The sequence below is a fragment of the Antrostomus carolinensis genome, unplaced genomic scaffold (assembly GCF_000700745.2).
Source record: "Antrostomus carolinensis isolate BGI_N321 unplaced genomic scaffold, ASM70074v2 scaffold25081, whole genome shotgun sequence".
In the NCBI taxonomy this organism is placed as follows: domain Eukaryota; kingdom Metazoa; phylum Chordata; class Aves; order Caprimulgiformes; family Caprimulgidae; genus Antrostomus; species Antrostomus carolinensis.
In genome coordinates this window covers 1-14267 of record NW_010293861.1, presented here as the reverse complement: position 1 = coordinate 14267, position 14267 = coordinate 1, and the positions used below count along the sequence as shown (strand labels likewise).

Genomic DNA, 14267 nt, shown 5'->3' with positions numbered 1-14267 from the left:
TTTTTTTGCATCAGTGCTGGAGTTAGACCTGAGGCTCAGTAAATATCCTATCTGAAGACATTTCTGATGAGCACTGGGTTACCATGTGGTCTGTCTACTCTATTGTAATTGCAAGATCACAACCACATGTTATAGTGATTTAGAGGAGATGACTATACACATGTGAGATAATACACTGTTTTGCTCAGTGTATCTCAGAATTCCTAAAGTTTTTAATTAGAAGTTTAATCTATTTAAAATTTTGCTTTGTGTTCTTCCACAAGTCAAACTCCCATTGAACGCAGAGGAAGCTGAGTCTTACTGTATGTTGACAATTTTATTCTTTAGCTGTAATGTTGTGTTTTGCCTACATTTAAAAGTTGCTGTAAAACAATTACTTAGAAATATGTATTTGTAATGTGCCTTTTAAATTCCTTTTCTGTTATCTTTCTATGCAGCTTCTCTGAATCCTATTCCACCATGAAACAGCTGCCAGCAGAAACTATTCGTCTCCTTTCAAGTTCTCAGGTGATTACGTCGGTTGTCAGTGTGGTGAAGGAGCTGATAGAAAATTCCTTGGATGCCAATGCCACAAATATTGATATTAAACTAGTAAGTCCTCTTTCTTTTACAAATAATTGGATGTAAAGTAAGATGCAAGAAACATTGATTCACTGCAAATGTATTTTTTAGGCTATCACGGTTTTGGGAATGGAAGGCTATTAGTAGTGTTTATACATATATATTTTAACCTCAAATAAAAATGGTCCAAAACCAGTTTCCTTTTTTGAGGCTTCCCTGAAACAGTAAGTCATACTTGTGCTCCTGAGTGTATCTTGAGGAAAAACTGTCAACTTCTTTAATACCTCTGCTTACAGATTTACTTTTTCTGACTAACTGGCGTTCCATTTCACTGCTAGAGTGGCATGTTTAATTCTTATTAAAAAATATTGTCAGGAAGGTGAAAATGGAAACAGTGGAAGATGTAGGTGATGGCCATGTTGGATGTTTTGATAATACAAATTACCACACGATCCCTAATTAGCACGATGAGCTCTGGCTCCTTCTAATATTTTATTTTCATAAGGTGATACAAAAACTTGGCTTATCACTCAAGGATAGTTTATGAAAAAATAAAATATTGTTTATAATAAGAAACTTGTGTTTTTTTCTCACTAATTGGGTAAAATGGATAACTGATCAGCTTCTCTTGCTTCTGTGAGTGTTTCTGGTTTTGCAGTATTTTGTCGACGGCTGCATAGTAGCAGTAGCTCCTACTTAGTAAGAAAGTGTGTTGTTATGGTCTGTATGATTAGATTTGTGTAGAAGTGCATCCAGTTTCCTTTCCTGCAAATAACAATGAATGTAAAAGCTATTCTCAAATTGTTAGCCACACATTCCTCATTAGAAGAACAACTAAATTTCTACTTGTTTCTTTGTCCATGTCACTGCTATCTTTACTGAATGAGTCTCAAGTGTTTTCCATCTGAGCGTGGTTTCCTGCAGATACCAAAGAACATGCTTATCTGTTATTTCGTTAAGTGAGCTGAAGATACTCTTTCTTCACTGTGGTCTGTGATGACCTCTTTCTTCTCAATATTTAGACTGCCAGCTTGGTATCATCAGCAAACTTGCTGACAGTGCACTCTATTCCCTCATCTAGGTCATTTATGAATATATTGAATAATATTGGCCCTAGTACCTAGTCTCTGCCCCATTAAGCACCACTCTCTGGCTTAAAGCTATACAGATATCTGGAGGAGAAAGCCTTCTAGTCAGTGTGGGTTTCACAGTTTAAAAACCAGCTGTTACCATAGTGAGAAGATGACCTCTTTCTTCTCAATATTTAGACTGCCTAGTATCTTGCTTCATGAGTAACTCCAAAGCGAGTGGTGTGTGCACAGTTCTGTAGGTGAGGGTATCAGAATCAGATCCTGTGAGCTGATCAGTAACTGCAAGAAGTCGACAGAAGGTGTTGGAGATTTCAAATAGTGTGAGAACAAACTGTGCTTCTTTTATTGGAGTGCTGCTATATACCCAAATCAATTAAAAAGAACATTTTCAGCCACTTCCAATGCATGAGTCATCTGCACTACTGTTACATTCTTTGTCAGTTCAGCTCAATCCAAATTGCTGTATTTCTAAAATGAACCAACCAACTGACCTGGCTTTACACAGGTTGTCAGTGAGTAAACCAGATTTGCTGATTTATTCTGTGGGTAGTAGGGGAGAAGAGAAAAACTGCACTTGGCACAGCTGTGCATAATAATACTGTAGAACAGTGGATTCTTTTTCTGGGATTTTTTTTTGTGATAAGAATATTTTTGCATCGAATACAATTTTTTATTGAGTGACATTTAAATAAGGTCAACCACATTATAGAGCTTAATGACTACATTAACTCAGGATTGGTTCAGGAGCATAATAGAGAATGGAAACTTTTAAATTTCATTTTACAGCTTGATGAAACTTGCAGCATTTCCATTGTTTAAATCTTTTCAAGATGGATTAGGAAGGCTAGCTGATTCAGTCAGACTTGTTACCCAATTTACCTGAACAATGCCAGGAATTGCTTTTTTTGGAGACAGACAAGCAGGAGTTAACCTGCAAGTGGAATGATTCTCAGCTAGAAACTGTGGCAGTGGGAAACTTTGTAGTGGGAAACTTTGGCTAGTGTTTTATTCTTTTTAACTTGTTAGTTGACTGACTCCAATAGGTGATGTTATTGGGTGTCTTTGCACTGCATATCAAACTAGCTTTTACACAACACTGGGAAAAACATCCGCTCATGTTGTAGTTTAGATAATGTGATGTTACTTTACTTACAATTAAAAGCCAGGTATTTGATTAGAAACTGAATTGCAACCTTTCTATAAAATGTTGAGTGGTATCTATTTATTAATTTGAACTTCAGCTTTGCTGCTTTTAGAAATATGAACATGGTGAAGCTTGCCTTGCTGTTAGCAGCGGGGTCAGCTGCCTCTGTAGCGTGGCTGTGCATTAAGCATATGTAGAATGATGTTCTTTTTATTGATGTGATGTCCTGGTTTCATGTTACAGTATGCTAAAAACCATTGATGCAACAATATAATTGCTTGTGTATGGATAAAGAGACTCCATGGCACTGGTCTGTCAGTTTCCCTACTGACCTCTAACAACAGGAATTTGAGAATTATCTTCACAGTCTGACTGGAGACCTGCATATTTTAATTAACAGAGAAGATGAGCAACAAACAGCCTGTGTTAATAGTTGGAGCAGAGCTGGGATTCAGGAGGGACAAATCTTAGCTACAGGTTTGCTAATGTTACACGAAAGGGCTGTTGTGCAAGGCAGACGCTTGTCTCTGCACCTTTTTTTTTCCCAATACATGAAGTGGGAGCTTTACTTCTTAGAACCTTCTCAGAGAAAGTTTAGCTCGGGGTGAGGTTTCATTGTACACCTGATCCATGACAAGCAAAGTCCTACATCCATCTGCATGGCATTGCTAGACATTTCTGCCTCTCATGACCCATCCATTCATCGTGTTAATGCAAAAGAAAAGTAACCCAGCAAGGAAAGGGGATTAATTGTGCCAGTTTAATAACCTGAATTGACCTTAGAGTTCTCGTGAGTAACAGAGCTGCAGCTAAACAAAGGTAGGACCATACAGTCATGAGTAAAAGAGGAGGGAGTTGAACCATATGCTCTGGCATCAGTGATCTGGTAGAACAACTTAAACATCTCCTGGGATCACAACCTCAGTAGTATTAGGTCGTTCAGTGTAGTGGAAGGTGTTACAGAATACAAAGTTTAAGCTCTGTAATATTTTAAGTAAAATGTGTGCAAGTAAAAATGAATAATATTAGAAAATAAATAGAGAAGCATTCATGTAACATTTTGATTCAAGATGAAGAAGATAGATCTCACTTTTCCGAAGTAGTTAAGTGGTCTGGAAGTAAAAATTAGAATGGAAAATAAGGGTTCATTGTAAAATGCTCAAACCTTTCATTAGTGCATACAGCAGCCGGGTAGAAGGTTTCCTGTTTATATCTCTTTATGGTTTTTTATGTTCAGTTCAGGTCTATTGCTTAGGTTCTGTTTTGCTTCACAGTAAGAGGTTGACCCAAATATTAGCAAAAGCATTGGTTTTCACCTGAAGATGGCTTTAGCACCATTCATTAATACAGAAAGTGAAATGTACTCACATTTCTTTTGTGTATCAGTTAATTAAATACATATAGTTCTGTGCCTACCTCAGAGGCTTTTGATGTTTCCTAATGCAGGTTATGCATGGATACAGGTAATATCTTTAGATACCTTCCTTTTGGTTTTTAATTGTTTTTTTTTTTTTTTTTACTTTCAGAAATATTTATGGGAGTACAGTGTATTTTTTTAATAACTGTCTCCAATATTTGGCCATGTGGGACAACAAAGTTCTGTTTAATCCATCAGCTTTCTGTAAGCAACGATCACGTGCTCTGTACAACATCAGTGGTGGTAACCACTCATTCTTTCTAAGCAAAATCACTTTTATGGTCTCCTAGATGTATTTACACACTGCAGCACATTTTTTTGTATGTTACATCATAATCTTTTCAAAAAGTCAGGCATGCTTCTGTAAAAGAAGTTTACTTAGTGATCCTGCAGCTCTAATTACTTTTTCTTACTGGCTTGTTGTTCTTTTTGGGTGTGATTTACATGTGCAGATTATAATGTAGCTGGAAGGAAGCATTTCTTTGCTGCACCTGTTTGAGATGTTATAGAACCTGAATTCCATATTTTATTTAGCTGTCCTAATTGGGTTTTCAGAGTTTTACCATATTTATGCTGGCATTTATTGAAATGACACATATAAATCAGAATTTAGTAAAATATGTATTGCATGTATGTAAAGGTAAATAATTTTTAAAAGAGCCTCTAAGAACATTCACTTCTTTCTGTTAAAGTACGGTACCTCTTTACAAGCTTTCTTATTTCTCTCTCCTTCCTATTCGTGCACTGTTGCATGTATGTAAAGGTAAATAATTTTTAAAGAGCCTCTAAGAACATTTACTTCTTTCTGTTAAAGTACAGTACCTCTTTACAAGCTTTCTTAATTCTCTCTCCTTCCTATTCGTGCACTACACCCATTAGAATTGCAGTTTCTGTATATTGAGAGACAATATAGAGACTGGAAAACTTCAGCAGTAGTGAAATCACGTAAAGAGTGAAATTGAAAACTATTCTCAGTGAGGGCCCACTGACTTTAATGGGTGCAAGACTGCATTTGTGGTGATTTGAAAAAATTGATACCAAACAGGTAGGAGAGGTGAAAAGTCTTTAGCTTTCCAGCTATAGATATTTTTCTGACCTTAGGTTTTTCAGATTTCATCATAGTTTGTTTTTTTTTTTTTAAATAATTCCTGTTTCAATTTACTGTATTTATATTTATGTACTGTTTCCAAACCACAGGTTATGAATTACATTATTTGATTAGAGAAACTGTCACTACTATCCTAACATGTTGTGTTTTTCTTTCTTTTTAAAAAAAACAAAAACAAACCAACCCAGGCATTTAATGATTGCTTAGCTTCTCCAAATAAGAAAAACTCCCACTTCTGTCTGAAGGGCTAGAAACTGTAACCTTAGCTGCTTCAAACTTGTGTTTTAATTAATTTGGCTGTTTGACTGTTTTAGTGCTCCATTGTGTTTTGTTCTTTTTTTAGGAGAATTACGGGTTTAACAAAATAGAAGTAAGAGACAATGGCAATGGAATCAAGGTTGCTGATGTTCCAGTTATGGCAGTTAAACACTACACCTCAAAAATAAGCTCTTCTGAGGACCTTGAAAGGTTGACAACGTACGGTTTCCGTGGGGAGGCTTTAGGATCAATTTGCTGCATATCAGAGGTGAGCAGTTGCTATAAATGTGTCTAGTCTTTCGTGTTGTGATTTTTTTTTTTTTTTTTTTGTATGTGTGTGTTTGTGAAAGTTTAATTAAAATATCAGTGCAAAGACTTTAAATTGTTCCAGCAGCCTGCCAGGGTTATGTTTTCGGAACAGAGTGGCTTGTATGTGCTGCCTTTCCCCTGCTCCCCAGAAGCCATGTCATATGGTTAGGAAGCAGTATGGATTTCTTGTCAGTCCTGCCTTTCTGTCATACTGGTCACAGCAGCACTCTAGTTATTTTCCTCAGTCAGAATAGGTTAGAGACAGATTGCTTGGTGTTTCCCTTTCTTTTGTATCAGAGTACAGATACATGATTCCCTATGCATACATGTACAGATACATGATTCCCTATGCATACATGTACAGATACATGATTCCCTATGCATACATGTACAGATACATGATTCCTTAGAACAAAGGCTTATCCTCTTTAGTGTTATCACCAAATATAATGTCAAAGTATATGGCCAAGTTTGGTACTTGAATTCGGGTAAATCAAAATGAGGAACAGCAGATGGTAGCCAGGAGAAATCAATTCAGGGAACTGATGGCTCACATAGCTACTGCTTCAGTGGTGATTTCTGCCTTGATGTTATCTAGGGGATTGGCAGTCATGGGATCTTGCTGGGCTCCATGTTGCTCCTTGACATGTATTTGACTGCAATTGCACAAACTTTGTTTTCCATATCAGCAAACAGGAACCTGCTCCCTGACCTGTCTGAGTCTGATCCATATGCTTGCGTTAAGGGGACTGACAGTGTAATGACATTTAGAATTTAAGTTGTTGACTGGGAATTGAGTTGGTTCAAAACCATCTGAAAAGTGTTCAGGATGTTAAGGGCACAGGATCTAGCTGTTCCATTGTGCTTTGCCTTTCTGTATTCATGCTCTGCCAAGGTCAAGTTTTGGATTCTTCTTTCTAAGTCTGCCAAGGGTTAGATCCTGTGAGAAGATACTGATACCTGTGTCTGACTGGAACTGTCAACTGTTGAGGTTAGGAGAGACGTTAGGGCTTGACTCCTTGCTGTCTTGGGCTACGTTCACATTGCCCTAAGCAGGAGTGGGCTGTGTGTTTCAATGGAGATTTCCAAAGATGCTTTCAAAAGTGTTGGTGTTTTGAACAGGTGATGACAGACCTCAATCACTGGTTCCTTCTAATGAGTTGTCAGAGCAGGATGCCATCTGTTCTGAACTTCTAATCAGCTCTATGGTACATTTCATAAGAGGTAGGAGGTGCCCTGAGTGTATTAAGTACTTTAATGGGTATTACTTTAATCCTTGAATCAATAATTGCGTTAATTAAATACTCCTGGCATTAATTGCATTCTACCTATCCAAACTGCCCCCTGAAGTTTCAGTTAGGAGATACTTTACTATTGGCTCTTAAGTAGGTCTGTCATATTGTCATTTCCAGTTAATCAATTACTTTTTTTCTCTCCAGAGGTACAGATGAACTCTGATTCATATGAGATGCTAAAATAAACCAAAATATCCTGCAGCTTTGTATGTGTGATAACCTTTGTGTCTTTCAGGTGGTTAAAGTGCGGTGGTTCTATTGTTCAAAATGTTAATACCTGAACTCAGGGAGTTGTAGTTTTATTGAACTTTGGTGTATGACTGGTCTTGCTAAAGCCAGTCTGTGTATGACCTCAGTAGCTTACAAAACACGGTACTGCTGATTGCTAGACATGTTTGGGTGTGGAAAGATAATACACTGTTTGCTTGATAGTAGTCATTATGTCTGTGGAATCTCGCATGAATTTAAGAAGTTGTCATAGCATGCCTTCTCTCATGAAGGATGAAGAAGCAAAATTATCAGTTGATTTAGTTGTTTATTTAACTTACATTAGAACAGAAGATACAGGGGGTCTGTGTTGTGGGTAGTAGGGATTGCTGTGCTTTGTGTATTAGTGTGACAGAAATGTGTGGCTTTTAGTTAAATGGATGGAAAAATGAGTAATAATGCAGAATGCTTCACTGACTGTAAGAAACACCCGTAGAAGAAAAATTTGGTAAACTAATTAAATGTAATTGTGGTGACTAAAATAATGCAAAGATAAGAGCGGGAGCAAAGCTTATCTAAGCTCATTCTGAATTTTGTGAATCCTTGATTAACGTAATCTTTTTAAAATCACTCTTTTCAGGTTTTGATCACAACAAAGACGGCTGCTGATGATTTCAGCACTCAGTATGCTTTGGATAACAATGGGCATATAACTTCTAAAAAGCCTTCCCATCTTGGGCAAGGTAGGATATCATTGTTCAGTGTTGTGCTGTGACTGAAGTATTTTATGTTTCTCTGGGGCTCTATTTGATGTTGAAATACCTCTTCTGTACTTGAAGGCTGAGTATGAAATCTTTGTAGCTGTAAACATTTTTTTCCTTATTTCTGTCAATTAAGAATGTGTTGTTACTGTAAGAAATAATATGTCTTGGAAGTTGCTTTAGATAGTAATTATGAACTAGTTTCTCCTTGTCTGACTCACTTCTTCAAGCTGACAGAGGAAATAAAAGCTATAAAAATTCAGCGCCCCAGGTCCAGGCAAACTTACTATATAAGTATATGAAAGATTTGTTTAGGACCAAAATAACGTTCCTGTACGTAGCAAAATCCTTGCTTAAAAGGGGAAGAGTTGCCCTGCTGGTGAATGAAGGAGTTGCTGGAAGCAGCATGGCTATAGGACCAGGCAAAGTCTCAGTTCTTCCTAACCTACAGGAAGAGCATGTTGCTAGAAATCTTTCTGCACATCTATCTGAAAGATTAAAGGTTGACCCCACCTCAGAGGTGGGCTTTGGTGGTTCAGACGTGGTGTAGATTTGGGGTAGCATCTGCTCTGCTTCATGCTCTGCTTAGCTAATTATTGCTCGGCGAGGATTGTTAAGGCTACGCTGTGTCCTTGCATTCACAATCCAGGGCTTGTGTATTCCCAGAAGAGAAGGGTTGTCCTCCTTTCTTGTTATGAGGTTGTGCTCCTGAGAAAGCAGTTGCAACTTTTACCAGCTAAGCTGCAGCAATTGCTTGTCAATATTAATGCCCACAAGCTGCCCCCCTTAGCTGGCTGCAGGGCTCATACACCAACAGGGAGCTGACTGCCAACTCAGCGCTAACTGGCTGCAGGGAGACATTAAACCAGGAGAAGATGCTGAGGGCTACTCAGTGGGCAAATACTGAAGAAAGATTTGAAGCTGAGAACTCTAATTTTAGCTAATTTTAACCAGGGACTCTTTTTTTAAGATTTAGACAGTAGCATTTTTCACAGCCGCAGGGCCTGTGGGTTGCGTCGCTTTGTCTTTTGTCAGAATTGTTGAATGATTGACTGAATTCTGTGACATATATTTAATACTTTGCAATATCCTTATGGGCTAGGAATGTATGTGGTTGTGTTGGTAGATCAATATTCCTCTTCTAGCTGTGTACTGAGCCTTGAACAGAGGTATCTGGCTCTTCAGGTACTACCCTAAAGCAAATGCTTGTGAAGGGCCTTAATGGAGCTCAGTGTTCCTTTGCCTTCAGATATGTCTGATTAGATTCTAGTCTATTAACCATTTCACTAATCAAAGTGAACTTAATATGCATTGAAGGAGTCTTCAGCTTTATTTAGTGCTGATTCTTGCCGTCGTCAGCATATACAAAAGAAAGCTTAATGCTGCAATCATAACTCTAAATAAAGGAGGGCTCTTGAGGTCTATAGGTACTTTTTTGGGGAGAATAACTGCTGATTTGGTATATTTCTTCTCAGGTTAATGTAATCTAGCTTAGTATTACTATGGTTTATTTTGTATGCAGCAGCATACAGACAAGTATCTTCAAGTATACATTAAGTTTCCCCAATGTCCTGTCAGCGGTATGCTTTCAGTGTAATTCCTGCTTGTTTTTTGTCACTTGCTTGCAGGTACTACAGTAACAGTTCTAAAGTTGTTTAAGAATCTTCCTGTAAGAAAGCAGTTTTACTCAACAAATAGAAAATGTAAGGAAGAACTGAAAAAAGTCCAAGATCTACTGATAGCATATGGTATCATAAAACCAGACCTGAGGATAACCTTAACACATGATAAGGTAATAATGAGTTTTTCTCTATCAGCTATCTTAAGGATCAGTTTCTGATGAATTAATGCAGTTCATCTAATACTTAAATAAAATCCTCCATTCCTAGGAATTTTCTTTAGTCACAGGTTTGTTCTGGACTACTTTCTTCCCTTCATAGATGTGCATTTATAATGGTTACAAATTTTGATCCTAAACTTCTAACACTCAGGCTCAGAGCTGCCTTTTGGTCTGCTCCAACAGATGCCTGGTTTGATATGTGAAGTATAAAAATTATTTTACATTCTAGTGGTGTAAGAACGATTTTACATGCTGGTGGTTAATGAAGTTGATAGCAGTGTTCTGCAGAACAAAGCAGTGAAAGCTTACTAGGCCATGGGGCCTAATCAAATGTTAACCTAAACCAACTGAAAAACTCTCAAGAGTTGCTTGTTTAGGCTATCTGAGTAGACACTATAGCACATACAGGTACCTTGCTGTATGCTGAGTCCTAAGAGCTCAATACATAATGATGATTTTATTTTAAAAGGCTAAAAAAATCAAAACAATTTACTGCATTGTTGTAAGTCAGAGTAACATGTTATAACAACAGGCTTTAGTTGGGCTAATTTTTCTTTGTTTAGACTTGGGGGGAATGAATTCTGAGGCTGCTTGGAGGCTACTTTGACTTCACACCATACTGGATAGTAAATTTACAATATAGCTACAGAAATGGCACACACAGCTACAGAAATGATGCATTGAGCATTTCTCCTTTACCTGACCCCAGTTTAACATAGCTGATTTTATTGACTGTAGTGGTTTTGGCACCTCTGAGAGGAAAGCTATGCTGAAGAACTTCTAGATTGCCACAAAGTAGAGAGTGTCATTTTGTGGCCAGATCCCTCAGCAATTATTTTTCTGTTAGAAAATACTTTTGTTTGTTGATCTTGTTATTCAGCCTGTTCATTGAGCAATTTTGATCAGTTACTCTATCAACCAAACATTCACATTTCAGTTCCTTTTCAGGGGGAATGATGAATGACGCTGATTTCTTGAAAAGACAACAGATTGCCCATCCTTTTCTGGGGTTGTATAGTGTGCCCTGATTATATTTATGCATGTATTTCTAAATATTGAAGTGTAGATCTTGTGGAAAACGAAAGCCTGCCTTGTGGCTACAGAGTAAGTATTCCAAAGCTGAGTGAGCATAGCTACTTTCAGTCTTATTTCATTGAGACTACAGCAAGTTTGAAACCAGAGATCTCAAGCCTGTGTGCTCAGTTTGTCTTAAGTTCCCTGACATATCTAACAGTGCTTTCACAGTATTAGTCATAAATATTAATTAATAAAATTCATTTAATCTTTTATTGATGGTTTGGTTTTCTCCTTTCTGATGGGTGTGGTATAGTTTTTCTCTGGTTAAGCTGGGGCTTTTATTTGTCATTCTTGGCTACTGCAAGGACTTAGTACAGTTTGTTGCCAGTACCTTCTGTGGACTTTTTTTCTCCCCTCTGTGGCAACTGTAGCTTGTTATCTTCTATTACAGATCTTAAGTTTGATATACTGTGTTGGGAAACATTTATTGTGGAAGATGGTTGCTCAGCTGACCTTCCTGAACTAGACATGTATTGCATGATTGCTTACAGAGTTTGCATGAGCCTTTCTAGTCTGTGTAGAAATTCCTGTTGATGCCTCTGGGTGCTGAATGTGACTCTTAAGACAGCAGTGATTTGGGGGAAAAGAGGCATGAGGAGAAGGGGAGCAGCAGTGAGATTGCTGCCAAGTTGCAAGTTCGTTTTTTAATGGTATATTGCTTTCATCTGCTTTGATTAGACTGTTATGTATCTTGTTTTTCTTTTTTTTTTATGCTTATTTTAATACAGTGGCAATAAAATGCAAGAAGTTGATAGCATATCTTTTTCACAATACTTACTGCAGGAATGGTGTGGAGAGTGGCATGATGGTAGCCATGGCACGTTGGTTTTGACTGCCTGTCGTATTGGCTTCAGAGGTAAATTCCTCAATGCACAATTCGAGTAGGTAAAATAAATCAGTACAAATCCTATCTGCAGGCAGTATATATTCACTGTAATGACAGAGATGATCTCTTCGTTTTGCACTGCCAGCCTTATGTTTGTGTAATTTATTTAGAGAAAAAGAAATAAAGGAGCTGCTCTGGCATGTTTCAACACAAGAGGTCGCCCAGTAGCTGTTGCTGAGCTGGGAAATGCAAAGGCTAAAGAAGTTGTGTAGTAAGTGTAGTCTGTCTCTATGCATCTGTCAGTGCTTTAAAATAGTCTGAAAATGTTAAAAAAGCTTCAAATGCAAATTCCTGTATTCCTACTGCTGTTGCCATTCCTGGCAAAATAAAAATTACCAATTGCATCATACCTTTTAAGAAATTTGAAATTCTGAAATTCCAGTGCATAACAACTTTCAACAGGTGCATCTATGTGCATCTCTTTTACCATAATATCACAAAACATGGATGTTCATTAACTCTTTTTCATTCAGATGCTAAATATTATTGTAATTAAAATTATTAATTCAGATCAGAAGGTTTTTTCCTGTAGTAGTACTAGAGTATATCCGTGCTCGAATAATACTAAATAGGGTTGTTTGATTTTTTTTTTTTTTTTTTTTGTGGTGGCTGTTATATTTCTGTTTGAAATGTACTAGGAGAAAGAATCAACTGAGAACAACTTTATTTTTCATGGAACTCATAGATTATATATTAGTTTTAAAAAAATGTATGTGCAATTATTCAGAGGAGTTCCTAGAATCCTAAATTCTTGAGGCTGAGCCAATACTTTCTGTTGCCATGGAAGAAGATACACGTCAGGGTAAGATCGGTTTCCAAGGCTTAAAAGAGCAAGAAGTTATCAGAGATGAGGTATCAGAGAAGGAGACGAAGAAAGATGGGTCAAAAGAATAGAAAGGGTAGTGCAATACAGTGTATTTGAAAGAAATCTTGAACATAAGTGACAAAACTAGTACATTTAAAAAAATTATTCTTTAAAGTCCTGTATTTTATGAGAAACGAGAGGAGAATGGAAGAAAGCATAGCCCTGGCTTTACCACGTAAGAATATAATGAGGCTGAAACTTTGATAGAAGTGTCTGAGTTTGGGCATCTGCAAATAATTGCCTAATTGGTTCTAGCAGAAATTTATTTTTGGAAAGTCAGGCATGTTACTGAGCTGTTGAATGTGTATGTTTTTAGGATGCACAGTACATTGCATGTTTTATTCCCACCATGGCTTTTTTAATGCTGTATGTCTTATGCTTCTGAATTAAACTTCCAGAAATTTTTCTTGCCACTGTGCCACGTTTCATATCTGTGTTAGTTCAGATGAAAATACTACCATTAAGTGTGTAATTTCTTTTCTGTGAAGAACCACAGAAAAGAAATCTTCCTGCCTTTGGGTTGTTTTCTAGTAAGAAAATTGATGTCCTTTTACCAGTCATCCTAGAGTTCATTTATTGTGTACTCTCTGTCAGTGGATTTCTGAGATAGGAAATGCTCAATTGCTTTTTCTACTCAGAATGTTTTGTTTGCACTAGCAATAAATAATGAATCACTTTGCAGATCAACCCTTGAAGTACTATTGCTATTTTGACAACTTGGATTAGCTAGTGCTCCTTCTTTTTATGAAGGTTTATCCTGCCAACACATTCTCTGAATACTGATAATGTTGATCCTCTTGCCAGTATGGTTATGTTAGAAAGAGGTATTTTTCTTCTTTCATCACCGTGTTCCTTGAAAGCATATTGAATAATGAGACAGCCAAATGGAAATAATTTACATGAGTATTCAGCAAGTTTATTTAAAGTTAACATTATCTGAAGGCGTGCTAAGAACATTCCAAAGTCAGCTACCGCTTAAACCACGTCAAACTCCTCAGCCCGAAATGCCATGTTCTGGCCACCTATGAACTCTGGCTGTACTTCACCCGAGGTGGTGTAGGGCTCTTCCCTGGAGCAACACCAATAGCCTTTGACTCAGTCTTACAAGCCACTGATGTTCAAGAAATGCTTTTGTATGTTGAAAGGCAGATGATAGGGAATACTTTAATTCTGTTCTAGTTGCCTTTATTCCACAAACACCGAAATGAGAGAGGACACCCAATAACTGTACCTGTTTCAGCAATTTCAGATATAATCAGATTGAACATATTTTGGCAACAGGTGGTTTAGGATGGTGCCTATCAGCAGGTCATACCATACACAACTGGTCCCATGTCTTGTGCAAAGCACAGGAGAGCCATAGGTAGACTGAATAAATTTTCTTGTTCCTGTTGAGGAAAAATCTGCATAAAGGAATATTCCATGCTCCACCCTCCCCCCCCCTCCCC

At 37.4% G+C, this 14267-nt stretch overlaps 1 protein-coding gene across 1 annotated transcript; it reads left to right on the top strand.

The window, feature by feature from the left end:
* The first annotated feature begins 459 nt into the window (after positions 1-459).
* Positions 460-8165, top strand: LOC104532285 (PMS1 protein homolog 1-like). The gene is made up of 3 exons (XM_029087335.1): positions 460-591; positions 5665-5847; positions 8031-8165. Exons 1-3 carry the CDS (start codon positions 460-462, stop codon positions 8163-8165), a joined length of 450 nt encoding a protein of 149 aa, XP_028943168.1.
* Positions 8166-14267: the final 6102 nt, after the last annotated feature.

Coding starts and splice junctions, on each gene's coding strand:
- LOC104532285 (XM_029087335.1), top strand. CDS start 460: ATGAAACAGCTGCCAGCAGAAACTATTCGTCTCCTTTCAAGTTCTCAG. Junction 592..5,664: donor CAAATATTGATATTAAACTA/GTAAGTCCTCTT, acceptor TTCTTTTTTTAG/GAGAATTACGGGTTTAACAA. Junction 5,848..8,030: donor CAATTTGCTGCATATCAGAG/GTGAGCAGTTGC, acceptor CACTCTTTTCAG/GTTTTGATCACAACAAAGAC.